The 18,815-nt window shown below is 39.5% G+C and overlaps 1 protein-coding gene across 2 annotated transcripts in view; it reads left to right on the top strand.

Moving 5' to 3' along the window:
- The window catches only part of LRCH2 (leucine rich repeats and calponin homology domain containing 2), an 83,367-nt gene that overhangs the window by 46,849 nt on the left and 17,703 nt on the right, over positions 1-18,815 (top strand). The window contains exons 9-16 of one of the 2 annotated variants that reach the window (XM_018556705.1): positions 1,111-1,214; positions 1,298-1,365; positions 2,141-2,255; positions 3,686-3,726; positions 6,229-6,274; positions 8,468-8,578; positions 13,834-13,875; positions 18,564-18,614. In XM_018556705.1, the coding sequence (XP_018412207.1) occupies positions 1,111-1,214; positions 1,298-1,365; positions 2,141-2,255; positions 3,686-3,726; positions 6,229-6,274; positions 8,468-8,578; positions 13,834-13,875; positions 18,564-18,614 (578 nt within the window). Of the gene's footprint in view, positions 1-1,110; positions 1,215-1,297; positions 1,366-2,140; positions 2,256-2,764; positions 2,843-3,685; positions 3,727-6,228; positions 6,275-8,467; positions 8,579-13,833; positions 13,876-18,563; positions 18,615-18,815 lie in introns of both variants that reach the window. The other variant, XM_018556704.1, reaches the window with a different exon arrangement.

The raw sequence follows: 18,815 nt of genomic DNA, 5'->3' as shown, positions 1-18,815 counted from the left end.
TTTATAAATACTGGATAAAATAGACCAGATTAATTACTGCCTCTCTGCATCAAGGGCCTTTCTGGCCTCAGTTTTTCTTTTTGTTTTTTTTTGCACCAGTATTCAGACCTCCTTTTTAGATGGCAGTATAAACTGAAACTGCGTCCCTTAATGGACCCCAAGAACATTTATTTTATTGTGGGTACAAAAATCTATTTCAGAATAGCTGGCTTTTGATACGGGGTTGAACATATAGCAACCCCCCCAAATCTGCTTAAAGAAAATAAGCCGAGAGTGATCAATTACTTTTTGTAACCCTCCTTTTTAAATAGTGGTTTGTTATGGTTCATATGTGAATAGGAACATGTATGAAGTATGTGTTATCCCTGTATGGCTGAATAAGTAGAAATACACTTTAATTACTATTTATTTCATCCTAAAGTGACGCCAAACTCGGGAATCAAATCTTCAAAATGCATTCAAGTACCTTAACTATTAACAAAAATGTATCTTATTTGTGTATCACTCGGCTGTAGATCCTCAAATTATCTCTGAATTTATGCTGGCACTGGCCTTCCTTCTGGAGGCTACTTTTGTTTCCCATGGTCCCTGTGTGTGTTGTAAAGTAGCCACCGCTCCAAACTCGCTCCTGTGATAGTTTAAGTGATATTGCTGCTTTGATCAGGGCCAATGAGTGTAAAGGTGCCCATACACCTTACAATTATCTGCACATTTTCTGTGGTCAGATGGAAAAAATGCAACTGATTGGCCCAGGTGGAGATTACTCCATCCACACAGTTAAGTGTAGATGGAGGAATCGGTTGCACCTTTTCCATCTGACCACAGAAAATCTGCAGATAATTGTAAGGTCTATGGGCAGCTTTATTGGTTCTAAGTAAGTGTGTACAGATTTCTGGAACTGAACCTTCCAACTAAAAGAGCTTATGTAAATTTTTAGAAGCCAGGTACCAGTGTACAGTGTCAAAAGATGTGCTCCTTCGTGGAGACAATTTATTCTGGGTGCGGGACGTTTTTCATCTGGTAAAAAAACAAGATGCTAGCTGAAAAAAAAGAGAATATGCAAAATATAAGTTGATTGTTAACTTTGTTCTCTCATTATCAACATAACAGGTCAGGATCAGGATGGCTATGAATACGATCCCAATGGTGAAGATTCTACGCTGTCTGATCATGGTGATGTACAGCTTAGTGGTCCTTTTGTTTCTTATATTAAGGTAACCCTAACATAATGTAGGTGAGCAATGCTGTCTCTGTTCTAAAATGCCCCATCATAAAAATTGCACTATTGTGTTTTTAGGAACGTGGAAAACTTTGTGAGAAGTCGGAGAAGGCAGATGAGAATGAAGAATGGGAAGAAGAGCAGAGGTACATAGTAAACATATAGATAGTTCAGTCTGGCGCAGTAGTTCAGAAGCAATGCTGGTGATGCCCAACTGGCAGCTCTTCTGGCCTCCCCTTGCAATACATATTTGCATTGTATTTTTCTGAGTCACCGATTTTTGCTTCATCTTCGTTCATCAAGGTAATTGATGTCACAAACTGTACCTGTGCGGCATAAAACCAAATCTGCAGCCTTATAATTATTTTTTATGCTGCTTCTTACTTGCTGAGGACATGTTTGGTTAAGGAAAACTATAATTGGTTTGTGGTCAGATTTAATTATTTTTTTAAATGCAGGCTTTCCTAGGAAAGCAGCGAACCAATGAATAATAGATATCTCAGGCATTCTATATCCACTTATGCACAGATTGTCCCCAGGATACCATACTTGCAAGGATGCAACAAGTGAATTTTGTTAGGTTTAGATTTAGAAAATGATAGCAGCTGCATATTGAAATGGAAAAGTGTTTTTTTTTTTTATATCAAAATCAAAGCCAGCTAAACTTTTTTTTGTTTTTTTGTTTTCTATAGTGTGCGTGTGTGTTTAATTTAAACTAATGCTTGTATCCCTGTTTTCGGTTGATGGTTGTCAGAACCATAACTAAGGAGAACCCCCCTCCCAAACTAGGGACACAGATGGGCAAAGACACATTTAGTATTTCTAGGTTTTAGCAAAGTGCCATTTTCTTTTGATGTAGATGAAAATTATGCGAATATGTAAAATTGTTAAGGCTTTGAACTTTTTTTATTTTCCCTTCAGGCTTCAAAAAGAGCAGCTATTAGTAGAGGCAGAGGAAGATGATGAAATAAAAGAAGTTACAGATCTGAGGAAAATAGCAGCACAGTTGTTACAACAAGAAAAGCACAACAGGTATGTGTACCGGATCTGTGGATTAGGTCTGCAGTGACTTACATTTTGGACATTTGTGGACTTTTTTTGTGGACTCCTGTGACTTAAAGAATAGGCACAGTTTTTTAAACTACTTTGCTCCCTTCAATTATTCAGCAAGTGAATGAGCTGGTGTTGCAGATTAAACCTTTTACCTGTGGCCTTGGGAAGTTGTGGGATTTTAGGTTTACATTTTTAGAGTCTGCAACTGTTTTTTTTATATCACAAAGGTGCTCATATTCTTTGAGTCTCTATTTTGTACCATTTGTCCAAAGCACTTGGCATGCAGTGCTGCAGCATTTGAAAATTTGATTTGTTTTACATTCCCAATTTATTTTCCCTTTCATTAAAATATGCCTTTTTTTAATCTCTCTTCTCTTTTCCTTCTGCAAAACTAACATTTCCTTCACTTTCTGGTCTCTCCTCCTCTTCTTCCTCTTCTTCTTTACTCCATCTTCTTTGGGTTTGGTTGGCATGTTTGAAATATGGCTACAGACGGAGACCATTAAGTTATAGAACTTCATTCAGTGAAAAGCTCTTCCAGAGGACGAGAGCCGCTGGGCGGGCTTCAAGGTATCCCATTTGAGATTTATCGAGGCCCGTAACTTTAAGAAGTACAATTTTCTTTTTTAAAGCTTGTAAGGAAATTTAAAGCATAACTTTAGTCAGATGCCTAAATACGTAGTTAAAATACATTATTTACCAGCTAAGATTTTTGTAATTCTGGTTAACTATTGTTGTGATTCACATATCTCTGCCATTTTATGCGACCTAGGCACCTGTTCACTATTTCAGCTTTTTGTGAAGCTTGCTCTTTGAGCAATCTAAAAGCGTATTCATGTTCGTGATGTCATTTGTTTGTGCTCATTCTCATACTCTCTAAAGCACAGACCAGGAACAGGTTTGCAGATAAGACCTCATAATTTGCATGGTTTTCCAGGACAAAGCACTGATTTTAGATGAATAGTATAAAATTACATTCTGCATGCATGTTCCATTCAGTGAATTACAAGGTACTGAATCCAGGTAAATGAAAGCAGATCCAGGGCCTGTACATCTTGTAAACAAAGTCAGCAATGGCTGCTCTTATATTTGTATCCATTCAGCGTTTCGTAACGTTTTTACATTTAAATGTCCTTCCTAAGAGCAGGCACCGCTAGGTGTTGGTCATTGCCTTATTAAGCAGTAGACTCTCATGGTGTCAAGACCAAGTGCCACTCATCCTTATCTCAAGCAAGTCAGGCTGTAAAGAAGCTATGTAACAATTTATAATGCGCACCATACTATAGAAACTGCTATAGTGTTTCTTTAAAGATTAGCATTCTAGTTAAAAGAAAGTGTTTTTTTTAAAAGAGAAGTGTGAGGAGAGTAAAACATACTCTCCCCACTGCTTAGAGCTGGCACAAGACACTGCAGCTGTCACACTCTGGCTCTAACACCAAGAGCAGAGCGATCCTGTAACTGCTGATCGGTCAGATCTCGGCTCTTCTTTCTTAGAAGAGTAGCAGCTCTGAGTCACTGAAACCCCACAGGGTTTCTCTCCCTTCCCTCTGTTCCTCCAGTACTCACTGGAGCTACAGATGGGGAGGGTATGGCTCTCAGCCTTTTGCAAAGGGGCAGAGCCAGTTGTCAGTTAGGCAGCCAGGGTCGAATACCACAACATTGCCAGGGATCTTCCCACATTCTGTCTGGTAAAACGTTTGCACGGCAGGAAGTGAGTGCAGATCTCACTAACAAAGCCCTGTACAGCAATAAAAATCAGGGAGGTGTTCAAATTCTAACCCCACTCAATGCAAAACTAAGAATAAAGTTTTGGCTGGATGGACGCTTTCAGAAACTGTAAGCAAACACATCCCCTATAAAGAAGTACAGCCCCACATTCCAAAAAAGTTAGGACCCTGTGTAAAATCTACATAAAAACAGAATGCAATGATTTTAATGATTTCCAAATCTTGTATATATATATTTTTTTATTATTCTTGGTTAGTGTGCTGCTTTCAGTAAATGTCTAGCGAAAACCTTGATGTGTAGTTCCATTATGGTAATCTTTTTGTATCCACTGGGGATAACTGTTAATTTAACCACATCCAAAGCCTTGCTCCTGACAGTGCTGTGATCTTTATTCATTTCTCAAATAATGCATCACAGGGAAAGCCTCAGGGCCTGGCCCTTATAAAAACAGTCATCAGTCTGCCAGGTGAATTTTCATGTGAGCTTCACAATATGCTTTTTTAATTTCTAAACCCAAAAATAGGAACTGCAAATTTAAGTTGTAATCAGAACGTTCATTCAAAATGAGTTTATGCAAAGCAACACCCTGCATAAATATATACAATACTGTGCAAAAGTTTTAGGCAGGTGTGAAAAAATGCTGTAAAGTAAGAATGCTTTCAGAAATAAAAGTGTAATAGTTTATTTTTATCAATTAACAAAATTGAAAGTAAATGAACAAGAGAAATCCAAATCAATATTTGCCTTCAAAACAGCATTAATTCTTCTAGGTACACTTGCACACAGTTTTTGAGGGAACTCGGCAGGTAAGTTGTTCCAAACATCTTGGAGAACTAACCACAGATCTTCTGGAGATGTCGGCTGCCTCAAATCCTTCTGTCTCTTCATGTAATCCCAGGCAGACTCCATGATGTTGAGATCAGGGTTCTGTGGGGGCCAAACCATAACTTCCACTTTACACTGAAGATAGTTCTTAATGACATTGGCTGTATATTTGGGGAAGATGTCCTGCTGCAGAATAAATTTGGGGCCAATCACACGCCTCCCTGATTTTATGGCATGATGTATAAGTATCTGCTTGTATTTCTCAGCATTGAGGACACCATTGATCAGGAAAAAATCTCCAACTCCAGAAATGCAGCCCCAGACTTGCAAGGACCCTCCACCATGCATCACTGTTGCTGCAGACACTTATTATTGTACCGCTCTCCAGCTCTTTGGCGAACAAACTGCCTCCAGCTTCAGCCAAATATTTAAAATTTTAACTCGTCAGTCCAGAGCACCTGCTGCCATTTTTCGGCACTCCAGTTCCTATGTTTTTGTGCATAGTTGAATCGGTTAGCCTTGTTTCCACATCGGAGGTATGGATTTATGGTAGCCGGTGCACTGGAATTACCCCATCCTCCGAGATGGCTTGCTCTTAGACTGGTCCCTTCCGCCTCTCTCCTCCTCCGCTGTAACAATGGTATATCCCTTGGTGTATAGAACGTGTTTACTCACTGGACCTTAGATCACTGCAGCAGAGGGAGAGCGAAGCGGAAGGCACGGAGGGTAGGCACACTGCAAGGGTTAAGAAAACAAAATTCTGCTTTAATGCACATAGATGCACTGTATTAGGGCAGGTTCCCACTAGTCCATCCGCTGAAACGCTATGTTTTTAGCGGGCAGGCAAGTGCATTGCGGTAACTTTATCGGTAGTGTACAGTGTGTACATTCTATTTAGACCCATCGCACCCATTCTGTGAGGTGAACAGGGTATATAGAAAGCAATGGTTTTCTATGTGTTCTAGCAGTGGCCGTCGTTGATCTGGTGTGGTAAGATACAGTTGACCGCTATATGTGTGAACGGGTCCTGAGGGATTGATTTTGGACACTGTTGATAATCATGGTGGAAGAAAAAAGGTTTTTAGGCAATTGCAATGTTTGCAGTATTATTGCACTTAAACAGTTGATGTTTTTACACACGCACACACATTTTTTGTATGTTTGCACAATTTTTCAGTTTTTCTGCAGCGATTGCTATGACATTTGCACAAATAAATGGTAATGGTTTTATTCAGAATTGATTTATATTATGGCACAGGAGATGAGGGAGGAAGTAATTATTCTCTATATCTTCACTGTGTGTACAAATATTCTGCTATATAGATTACATAGGGAGGCAAGGAATGGTGTTTGCACAGGGTTTTAGTGCTTATGTGATTGTGTTTTTGTGTTCTTCTTTTTAGTGGCTCACCTGGAGATCATTCACAGTTATCACCATGCAGCTGGCCGGTAAGGACGGTACTTGATAAACACATGTTCTTCTCCGACAACCATATTTGCTTTCCAGAAAAAAATGACTATATGTTGTCTTTGTATCGGTGGGTTTTCTTTTTCACTAAAACATTCAAAAGACAGAATTTCGGAATTTTTAAAATGACAGACTTTAAATGTATTGGTCAGCCATCTCAAAGTTTTGAAAATAAAAATCTTCTGTGAAAGCAGGCACCACAAGATGCCTAGTATTTCCTTTGTTAGAAAAGCCTCATGTGTGCCTCTCTGGTTTACTCTCTCTGGTTGAGGGGAATGTATCAAAACTGGAGCAGAGAAAATCTGGAGCAGCTGTGCAGGGAAAACCAATCAGCATCTCACTTTCATTTTTCAAATCTAAACTGAAGAGAGAAGCTGATTTGGTTCCAGATTTTCTGCTTCAGTTTTGATAAATGCCCCTTAGTCTATTTCTAGGGGTATGGCTACCCTGACATTTGGACGCAGCCCCAACATGTTTATGAAGAGTACCCATTAGGTACCACTATTCTGAAAAATGTGTATTTTAATTACTATATTTAATAGAAATAGTGATGTTATTCAGATATAGAAAAAAGTTTGAAATATGGTTGATGTGGTCAAAAGCCCATCAAAAAAAAAAAATTGCTTTATTTTCCATTAACCTTGCGACTGCAAATGACATTGATTACATCATGTCTGACACTTACCTGCATGACCCTTGGCATTTCCAGCAGTTATGCAAATATTTATAAGATGATAATACATTATTTCTGTATATGTCCTCTAATAAAAAATATTGTTTTGATAAAAAGTTATTTAGGGACTTAAAAATTAAGAACACACAGAAATTCAAAAAGAGTGTTGTTGAGACGCATGAGGAAAGTGTGTTGGGGTTCCTGGCTCCAACCTATGAGACTGGCACGGACTTTCCGAGGCAAACTTTGGGACCGATTTATATGCACACGGATAAAGTACATAGATGTGTTACATATGCAACACTTTGGACAGAGGTGTATCTGAGACATATTTCATCCTCAGTTTCAGGAAATGTTGCACCCGTGGTATGTGTCACAAACTGTGATAGACATATACTATATGAACGTGTGACAAGACTAGTTACACCAAAACTTGGTCTTACTTTGCATCACTTTTCTCATCACCGAACTGTCAGAGTTTATTTATTGAATATGTGGTAAGCACAGCACCAGAAGGAAATATGACGCAAATGAGAACTTCTTGAATGTGGCACAAGAGTCGGGAGAAGTCCAGAAAATGGCCTAGCATGCTTTAGGCTAGGTTCACACCTAGGCGATTCAAATGCTGAGCTGTTTTCGCCCGATTGTCGCGTAACTGTTTATTGAAAACCACGCGGTTGTCACTGCATAGAGATGTCTATGTGACCCAAACTGCCAGACAACCGCCCGAAAATAGCTCCTGCACCTTTTTACATGACAGGCGGTTTCGTCCGCGCAGCCAACTGCAAAGGTGTGAACAGACTCCATTGACTTCAATGTGAATCTGTGTTTTGCGCAACCCAATCCGCACAATAAATCACCTTTGGTGTGTGAACCTGGCCTTAGAATTGGGTTACATTAGCTCCAGAATTTTGCCACAAATGTGATATTGAATTCCTCTGACGGTGTTTTAATTTTCAATGTGTGATTCAATAGTGTATGTGAAAACTGCAAACATTGGCTAAGCCATCTGTGTTGCAAAAGGTAAACTGGCCTCTTGTTTTTGTTGCCAAAGTTGAACTCCGTGGGCTTAGTTATACTATTGTATTTCACACTTTTTGGGAGCAAATTAGCTAAGGTTTGTTTATTTCTGGTTGTAATTTTGTCTTTTTTATTTTTTTATTTTACTAATACAGTGGTGGGCAAACTCTAGCCCTGGCTGTGGTGCCACTACCAATCGCATGAGGCATTGCAAGACTCTGACAGCTGCAGGTATGACTCCCAGAAGCGGATACATGATGGGATTTGAAGTTTCACCACAGCTGGAGGGCTGAAGTTTACCCACCCTTGTATGAATATCTAAAAAATTTGGATAAATTGTCCATAGCACATATTCAGGTATGATGCGTAATATAAAAAAAGACATTTGATTGTCTATTGGGAAGCCAAAATCCACTTGGCAACATGGGCTAAATGTATTTACTTTGCATAGTCTGCAACCCATTCTTGTCCATTACTGTAGGGAGGAGAAAAGGATCGAAATAACGAACGGGGGTGGACAGCAGCAGAGAGTTCAGTGTGGCAGACAGAGGAAAGGCGAAGGTCTAAGCAGACCAGGAAGGAATATTTTAAGGTATTGGAATATATTCAATATGATGTTCTTTGCATACTGCTTTCATAATACTCTTATTTCTATGTTTTTTGTTCTTTGCATTTCCATACAAAGATGTAAAAGCTACCACTGTCCCTGGAAAGCAGTCAATGGAAAAAGTCCTAAAAATTTAGGCTTCTGAACACTTGTAGGGCAATGTGTACAGGAAGTTTTACGAAGGTTTTCATCAATCTTAAAGCCCTTCTGGTCCATTCGCTGCAGCCGCTAAGCATATCGCACAGCAGCTGGTGCGCGGTGTCTTGGCACATGTGACAGTTCTGTGGGCACAGTGCGGTGCTGTGCTGAAAAAAGGTACTGTATGCAGTACTATCAATACACACCAGTGGTGTGAATTGTGCCCATCCGAGACATGTCTTGTCTTGCATTGGGGCTGTGCTCAAAAAAACAAAAACGGCCAGCACAGCTCCAACACATCTGGTGTGACTAGGCCCTTAAAAGCATACTTCAGTTCATCTCTGAGTTTTATAAACACCATTCATAATGCAAGTGCTGACTGTCCTTTTAACCCTTTGTGACCAATGGCCACTAACCAAATTTTGCAGCATCATTTAACTTGACAAAACCTCTGATAATTTCCTTGCCTAAATATTTTTTTTTTTTTTTTTTTAAGCACATCTAAGGTTTTTATATGTACAGTGTTTTTTTCACAACTGCTCTTCTCATGATATAAAATAGACAAAAACATTAGTACATTTTGGTTGTTTTACTCTTGGGTTTTTCACCATATCTTTTTTTATTATGTGAAGCTAATTTGCTTCTTATGCATTGTAATGCATAGTGACAGCTGCAACCGGTTTGCCTTTTACATTCACAGTGCTGTTATCCTGCAAATGAATTGGATGCGACCGATTCAACTGTCATTCAGCCTCACTGTAAATGACACCAAACTCTCACAATCCTGCTTATTTGTAGAAGCCATAATCTCATGACAGAAGGCTGTGTCCACCATCCCACTCCGCTTGCTTTATCTACAGCTAGCTGCATTTTACCAGTCATAACACTAGGTGGTAGCATTGGCTTTTTTTCACGTAAAGTCTGTGCACTGGTTACCACACACTTTGTGGAGTTAAGTTCAATTCCCATAAGGGGGACAATATATCTGCATTATAAATTGAGTCTTCTGCCCACATTGTCCCATGTCTGCATTGGTTTACTTTTACCTTTCTCAGTTTCCACACAGATGTATTAACACATCAAGCGGAGCTCCACCACTATTGCATGCTTGCTGTGGAGCCTAAATGCGCTGCAGCCTCGGTGGAACCGGATTTGGCCTTCTGCTGTTTTAGCCTTGACGTGTTGTATATTCTGAGATGCTTTTTCATTACCCACAGTTGTAAAGAGTGGTCATCTGCGCAGGGGCGTAACTAGGAACCACAGAGTCCCATAGCAAAAGTTTTTTATGGGGCCCCCTTCCCAAAAAATGCAATTGAACACCCCCACTAATGTTTCCACCCCACAACGTTTATATTTGCTGCAAGTAGTTTCTAATAAATCTCAATGGAAATATTATTTTTGAATCTTTTTTTCAAGCGGAATCCTTAAAGCAGTAACGTCATCCTACCGAAGTCCATAGCAATAAGGCATTGTTGGTCCTGAAAGAGTTACTGCCTACAAGCTGTGCTGACAGGCACATTTAGAGCTTTGTGGTATAAACCACTTGAAATACAGATTAAAAAAAGTATTTTCATTGAGATTTATTAGAAACTGTATGCAGCAAATATAAGAGCTGTGGGGAGGCAATCCCCCCACCAATTCAATAAAGGTATGCATTGTGCAGAAATCAGCCCTCTCTCTTCCCAGCAGGGTCACATCTTGGCGGCCTAGGACCACGTGCGGTTGTGTCGTACCTTTTTCTGCAATGAGCGACCTGTGTTTTTTGCTACTGTGCACGATTGCACCGAGGCAACTGTGGCACGCAGCCATGCGGAATGCTAGCATGGGGTGCCATTAGAAATTCTCTGGGTTTGTGCACAATGTATGCCTACACTAGAGCTTGAAAGTATAATGGTTAACAATGCTGCCACCAATAAAGTTGGGGGTTAATATAACCCTTTCTCCACAGCTTCTTTGGTGGCTGCAGTGTTACAAATGAATCCACTTGTAGATCAGCACGACTCACCTCAATATGCTGTTCGCATGTGTGGAGGAATGTCCAGGCGGCTTCCATGAACACCTGCCGTCCATCATGATTTGTAAAGAGCTGAGATCAGTAAGAGCAGAGCACTATCTAGCTCACACTGACAGGAAGGAGGGGAGGGGTCAAGCACCCGCAGCTGCTCTGTAATACAAGTGATGGAGTGGAAGACGGCAGAAGAACTATTTGTACAAGTTCTCGTCCTCACCGGGCCCCCCTCTGCTCGGGCGCGTAGGTTGCTATGGCGGTAGTTCCGCTACTGCATCTGCGTTACTATAGCCTTTCTATCAACTCAAACTGGTCTGACCATTCTCCTCCAACTTCTCTCATCAACCAAGTGTTTGCGTTCACAGAACTGATGCTCACTGAATGTTTTTTTTTTTTTCCCCAACCATTCTGAGTAAAGTCTAGAGGCTGTTTTGCATGAAAATACTCAAACCAGCCTGCCGATGGTCAAAGTCCACATAGTACAAACACAATATATTTCCCAATATTTTGATCAAATATAAAAGATGAGGTTATGTTGAGTAAATGGATAAGAAACATGCCAAGCCTTAAAATTACATGTGCCCGTGAAATGGTAACAAATTTTGGCAGACAAATTAGTCCACACGCGATGCTTTAAAAGCCTTTAGAGGTCATCGGTTTAACCAAGTTAACTGTGAATAATGGCCTTAGAATTATTGGGCTCACTACATCGTGTGCAGCAATACCTAATGTGTGGCCCAGTCACCTTTTTGTTATACGCTTATTTCTTTATTCGTTTTAACCTTCATTGCTATAACATAGAGACCAACGAGCCAGCTATGTGATAGCACAGTGTAACTGAGACATTGGGTTCTAATAGTCTCCCTAATGTCATATATGGACCCCAACAAACCTAATCAAGAACAGATCAGATCGTGGATGACTGCTCAGAAACCGAACGTGACAAAATCCACATCTAACTGACTTTCCCTGCTGAATCTCGTTTTGCCAGGATACATGGAGGGGGGGTTGTAGCTGTAGTGCTGCCCAAGTCACTTCTACCAGATAGCCAACAGTTGGCATGTGAAATGTAAACATTTCGCAGCCAGGAATGTCTTTAAAAGTCTGCGCAGACCAAAGCCTTACACCAAAGTTACATAGTTAGGTTGAAAAGAGACACAAGTCCATCGAGTTCACACCGGTGGCAGTAAAAGGGTAATTAAAGCTTCTGACCTGTATCCGCATTATTTCATGCATTGTGTTGCTGCCACATGATTGGCTGATTAGATAATTGCACAAATAGGAACAACTTATAAATCTGCCAAACAAAAGTTTTATCCCACTTGCAACAGACTGATAGCATAGATTTAAAAGATTGCACCTATCAGGCCTTGGAACGGTTGTATGTGCAATAACTGATTTTTAATTATGAGGGGTGTAGTTTTTCTTTTGTTTTTCTTTTAATATTGTTGCTGTACTTTGTAATAATTCAGGAATTCCTGCAGGCTTGTAAATTTACTAATAGGCCTGCTTTAATGAGGTTAAAAGGAACATTTTAAGGATATATTTATACAATCTCTGACCGAGAACATACATGTGCGCACTGGGTGCTCTGGCACCTGATTTGGAATTTTTTCTTTTCCAGGGCAATGAGCCACCAAGAAGCGAAGAAAGGAAAAAAAACTATTCAGCAGGAGTAGCTCCCATTTTTCTGTCTTTACAGAGGAGAAATTCACAAGAGCAATTTAGGTTAAGACAGTATAGCCATGGGTTATTAATATAGCAAACTATCTTCTTGCACGTCACATGTTTTTTCCTACCCTTTCTTGTCAATGTCAATATTTGTATGTGGAATTGCTGCTTCCATAGGTACACAATACCTAAAGTTTATATGTTGAACATTAACTGTGATTAGAATTGATGTAAATCAACATTCAGTAATTATAATCTACCTCAAGATGGCACTGGAGCTCTTTTAGTTTAAACTGTGTGTCTTTTTTATCTACTGCCATTTTTGCCTTTTACAAGTGTATGTTTTGTGTGTTTAATAGCATAATTGTATCTAAGACACATCTGTCAGCAGTAATTGGAAACACAAGACTATAATTTAATCTAGCAGTCTCTCTTCTTAAAGATTCAAGTTTTCAGTACATTTTTTATATGGAATAATCAACAGTTACAGGAAGACATTGGGTTGTAAATAGTCATAAGTTCTGTAACTACAGATGGAGGACTAGCATATATGTATCTGAATGCTTACTTCCCTACAAATGCGATGATTTATTACAATCTTAGGTTTGCCCATTACCTTTCATTTAACATATTTAAGTAGTGGAAAGGAACTTTAATACTTGAACAGTCAAGAACCCATAGGAGTGTTCATGAATCAGAGTTATCTGCTAGCCCCTGAAGTATTTACAATGTAAGCTATTTTTAACCCCCAGTTCAGAAGTCAAGGTCTGTGAACCAATCCCACTTTTCTACAAAGCAGTATAAGAGAGGTTTAAAATATTTAATTAATGCCTGCGGTAGACGTGTGGGGTAGAGCTTTCACTTTTTCTGCCACTTTGCCATCCTTTTATGGTTTTCTGTCAGTACAGGTGTATTTCAAACCAAACCTGTTAGTCTTGGTGGTCAATAAAGGCACTCTCATTGGACAGGCGGCAATAGATGCCAAGACTGAACTAGGGTGGAATGAAGCTCTGCGCTGTACAAAGAAGTTGAGCTCTTTCAAAGTGAAGCGAAGATCAGAGGGGGGCATAGTATCACCTTGCATGGCTTACAAAGCTAAGGGAAGGCATCTTGTGTGGTGTTCACTTATTTAATCAAAAACATTTTAAAAAAATATTTATAGTCGGAACAGCTGAAACTAGAGCTTTTGGTGGTCATGATTATATGCCTCCTTATACAGGTTGCCTCCTGCTATGGAGTAGATTATGCAGATTTGATGTATTGAAGATTGCTAGGAGCATAAAGAAGTACACTCAAAAATGTGCAAATGTGTCGTTTTCTAGGGCAAAATTATATTTTACATGTTTAATTGTTGCTGTTGTAACAATTTTTTGTTCTGCAAAAACTTAAGAAAAGTCTATATTCTGGTTTTTTATTTTTACAGTACAAGTCTTCTCGGAAGTGCTCAAGTGGAAACGACGATGAGGTAAGACACTGATGGTGGGAATTTCTGTGTTTGAGTAAGGATGTACTTTTGTTTGTCCATACACAGTGTATATGAAAAATAAAGGCTTTACTATATACAGACATTTACACCTTCTAAAACGTACTTTCTTTGTCGTCCAATGTGGGCCAAGGGAAGTCTTTCCTCTTCGGGTTATACTGCCGCTATTGGAGGATTTTACACTGGAAAACAAAAAAACTGTACGCCAGTCCAGAATAACCCCTCCCATTACTAGCATGTTTTCTGCTAGTGTCCTACAAGTATGGATGTCTCTTCAGCTTTGCTGTGTAGAAGACTAACCTATTTTTGCTAGCAGTATTTTTTTCTTCTTCATTCAAATCTCTCCTTTACACTGCTGCTAGTGCTGTCCCTCCAATTGCAGCCATCAGGCTCAGTCATCCTTAGCTTGGCTTTTGAAGTGCCACGCCTGAATCCCCCTTGACTAGATGTTGCGAGAATAGCTTCAAAATTACCTTTTATGTACTATTTTGTGCGTAGAGTGCTTTTCAGACTCTGATTCAATAGAATGTTAACTGCAGAGCGCTTTCCAGATTTAGAGGCCTGGAATTGCCTCATCGCTTTCCCTGTCTCTTAAAACTTTGAGCGGGCCAGTTGAGCTGAGCACCAGGAACTACCTCAAGTTCAAAGGGCACCTGAACCTCAGGCCCTGCAGCCTCTCTCCTGCTCCGCTCCAGTGATGGATTGTCCCTTACGCCGAATACACTGCATTGGACATGATGACTAACAGGGCCTTAAGTAGTGTATACACTGGTAGATTTTCGAATAAATGTTCGGATGCAAAATCTTTTGAGAACCACATTCTCTGTTAGAATTTCCTTAGATCGAGAAATTTTTCAACCTGCTTTTAAAAAAAGTTTCATCACTGTGGTTGAAATTGATCATCAATTTGACCCCATCAACGATTAGAAAGTTGAAACAAACGTTCAGAAATCGATTTAATTAGATCAGCCTGTTGTTTGGACCAGTGCTATTCCCAGTTATGGGTCTTTTAGAGTCCCCAAGACTCCCCATTGTGGATCCAGCAGTATCCCATCCTAACAAATCACTATGCACCTGTCTTCAGGTTCCCAGACGATAAATGTATGCAACCTCTTCTAGAGCTCTGTTCTCACTTGCAGGCCCATCTTAGCTTTGACCTTACTTGGCCAGACCCTGGCTGACTGGTCAAAGTCCCTTAAAAGACATCTTCTAGCATGGATCTTCTGTCTATACCCATGTTCAGCACACTTTGGTTAAAGTGATGGACTGCAGAACCCATGTCTAAAAAGCTTATGAAGTGCATGGACTTTGAAAGATGTGTTTGGATCTACTCTGGATACCATGATCAAGAATACTACTGGTGCCAAGAGTACCCATTTTCCTAAGCAGAGAAAGAAGTCTTCTTGCTTGCAATCTGTTAAATATCTTTTCTATTTCTTCACTCTGGCACCAGGCCTCCCAAGCTTGGCCCCCAGTCCACCTGTGAGTTTGAATCCTCAAACAACCCTTTTTCATCATAAGGGTGTGCCCCCAGTTTCCAGAGTGATGCAACCGTTTTCTAGATTTGCAGGTCTGCCACCTGATCTGTTCACACATTCTTTAAGTTCTACCAGGTGAATGCTGCGGCCTCATCTGATGCCAACTTTTGTCAGAAGGTCCTTCAGGTGGTTCTGAGCTGTAGGCAGTCTCCAGTTTTCTGTTTTCTTGGGCTTGTTTTTGTTTTCTATGTTGCCTACTTTTATATGGACTGCTTTTGGATGTCCTGTAGGTGGAAGACTGTCCCCCAATGGACACCAGGGAAGAGGATTTAATGGTGAATAAAAAAAAATCATATTACTTGGGACATAACTGATTTCAGGACTATCTGGCTTCTAATGCTTAAAGTGTATGTCTGGGCAAATTAAAATACATATTCTGTTCATCTCTACAATACATGCCTATTTCCTCATGTCTGCTTAAAAAGCTGTACTAAAATCCTGAACAGTGTGGGCAAAAAAAAGAAAAAAAAATCCCACATAAGGGTTGATAACACTTCAGGGGGCCCCGCCACAACCAAGCTGAGGGACAAATCTGAATATTTAGCAAATATAAATCTCCAGAAGCCTCTGTGAAATCATACAGCTGTAAGATTCCAGTGCCAGAAAACAGTGCTTTGAAATATTCGATTTCTCACACAAGCCCAAAAGTGACTGGCTATGTTTACATATCCTTTTAAAACGTGAATTGATGATTCCCCTGATTGTTATCATTTTTACAGAGAACATATTTCCTCTTATGTTATGGGGGGGCTGTGTTTAGTTACTAATGTTTGATTACTTACGGGACCTAATGCAAAGATGGCGTTTGACTTATCGGGAGGTGCGTTTGCACTTTCAGATGTCAGAAAACAGCCTTCTTTGTTCCTGGGGGCTCATTGGTACTGGAAAAAGGTGCAGTGTGCACACATTAATCTGATTTTAGCAAACGTTCTGGTAAGCCTCCCAGAATACAGTGCAGGTGCCAAATTGGAGGTTAACTGCTTGGATACTGAACTTTATCTTGTTAAGAAATGCAGATACATTTTCAAGTGTAAACTGTGAGCCTTTTTAAACTTTTTTTATTGGTACATGTCATGCCTAAAACCAGGCACTACAATGGGCTCACTATTATCTTTGTGCACCCTGGGCTTGGAGGTGCACAGAGGATGTTTGGAGGTTTTCTTTATCTGTTTACTTTTAAAAATTGAAAAGGACTAATAGCTTTGCTTTAACATTTTGCCAAAAACAAAGGAATTACAAAATGATGGGTCATTGATGCATCATCTGCCAAGAAATGTCTATTTAGGAATTGGATACCTATAGATATCTGTGCGTATGTGTGTGTGATAGATATATATCTATCTATCTCTCAGGGCTCGAAAAATCCACTTGTCTGTGACAAACGGACGGTGGAGCCCGACGAGCAGCTTCCCGGCCAGCCGTTGTAATTACACGGCCGGCCGGGAGCTTTACATTCAAGCGATCGAGCATCTCTAAAGACGCTCGATCGCTTGTATCAGTTTTAATCACTGATTCTCCTTTAATCACTGATAACACTAAACTGATGAACAGTAAAAGCGTTGTAATCGTTTTGGGCGTTTTTTTGCGAGCGCACGCAATTTTAAGGCTTGACATGTTTGGTGTCTATTTACCCGACGTGACCCTGACTTTTATGTTTTACTAAAAATATGGGTAAGAATAAATGTTTTATAACATACCGTAGGGAAACTTTTTTGGTTTTTTTTACATTTATGGTACTTTTTTAAATGTATAGTAATTTTTGACTGACTGGTGAGACACTATCAAATTTTTCAAGCCCTGTGTGTATATGTGTATGTCTATTTAGGAATTGGATACCTATAGATATCTGTGCGTATGTGTGTGTATATGTGTGTGTGTGATTATTCGAGAATGGTGGCCTTGGGAGGCGGGCTTTAATTTATAGTATAACTGGTCCTGTGATTGGGCTGGGGGCGGAGCCATACCCGTTGTGTGCTGCCATGGATTGGCATCAGGAAAGGAAAATTACCGATAGGTAAGTATACAGTTTTCCGTTATATATAGTATAATTATATTCATTCTGCAGTGATATCATTATATTTACACAGTTAACCATTTGTCTTTCCATATATATCAATCGTTCGTCAACCATTGCATGCCATGTTTTACTTAAACCATGTTGCACAACTAGAGAATCCTATAAATTGTCTGAGCTGAAGATATAATGCCTCTACAGAAAATACATTATAACAATTTTTCATGATTACTTACTGTATAAATACGGGACGCACCACTGGCTAAGTGGAATATTAAACTCAAAACCAAATGAGTTAATGCGTCTTCATGATTATATTCATCATAATTATATTGATAACATTCCCTATACCATGACCCTGTATATTAAAAACACCTGCAATCTGGAGTATACAGTCGTCAGGAAATAGACATTTTTCAATGCAGTCTTCCGTATTTAGTTATTCATTCACTAAATATATACATTTCAATATAGTTTACAAATATACATTGCCTATTTATAGTTATACCATGTAAACAAAATAGAAATGCATCCCCCTTACTGTTTGGGTACACCAGTACGTGATTTAAAAAGTTGCATATAACAAGCGGAAGCACAGCAGTGAGATGTCAACTGTTGTTGTTGATAAAATGTTTCCTCATGTTAAACCAAGTTGTTCTTTAGAATCTGCTATTGGTTATTGAATGTACCTAAAATAGAAATTTCAGAAACCAATGCAAATTAAGGCCTGGTTCACACCTACGTGAATGCATTTCTGACCTGTTTTTGCGCATTTCTTTTAAACAATTTTTGTTTTGCGGAAATCTCGCTGTTTCCTCTCCGTGGAGGTGTCTATGGGACCAAAACCAGCCCAAAATTGCTCCTGCACCTTTTTGCGTGACAGGCGATTTTGCCCGTGCGACCCAACGCTAAAGTGTAAACAGCTTCCATTGACTTGAACGCAAATCTGTGTTTTGCGCAAATTTGTGCGGCTAAATCCATGCAATACATCTCGTAGGTGTGAACCAGGCCTAAACATATACATAGTTAGCCGCCTGGTCTACTGCCTGGTAACTTAGATTTTCTACATTCTGGTAACATTTATTTTTTCCTTTTTTTTTGTTTTCATTTCATTTTAGCAAAACAGTGATAGTGCAGATGTGTCACCCTCATCTCCAGTGTCATCAGAGGTACATGTTATGTTTTTGGTTTCTCTTTATTTCTAATTTCAGTCCACCTAAATCAGACTTTTAGTTGTAGGTAGATGGTGGAGGGATGAAACGCCCAGTAAGTTGTGTGTTTTTTTTTTTTTTTTTTTTTTTTTTTTTTTTTAGAGCTTACAGGTTGATTGTTTGTTTTTTAAAAATAAATAAAATATACTCTGTACATTG

This window comes from Nanorana parkeri, unplaced genomic scaffold, assembly GCF_000935625.1.
Source record: "Nanorana parkeri isolate BGI_ZX_2015 unplaced genomic scaffold, ASM93562v1 scaffold248, whole genome shotgun sequence".
Taxonomy (NCBI): Eukaryota; Metazoa; Chordata; class Amphibia; order Anura; family Dicroglossidae; genus Nanorana; species Nanorana parkeri.
This window is presented reverse-complemented; position numbering and strand designations above follow the sequence as displayed.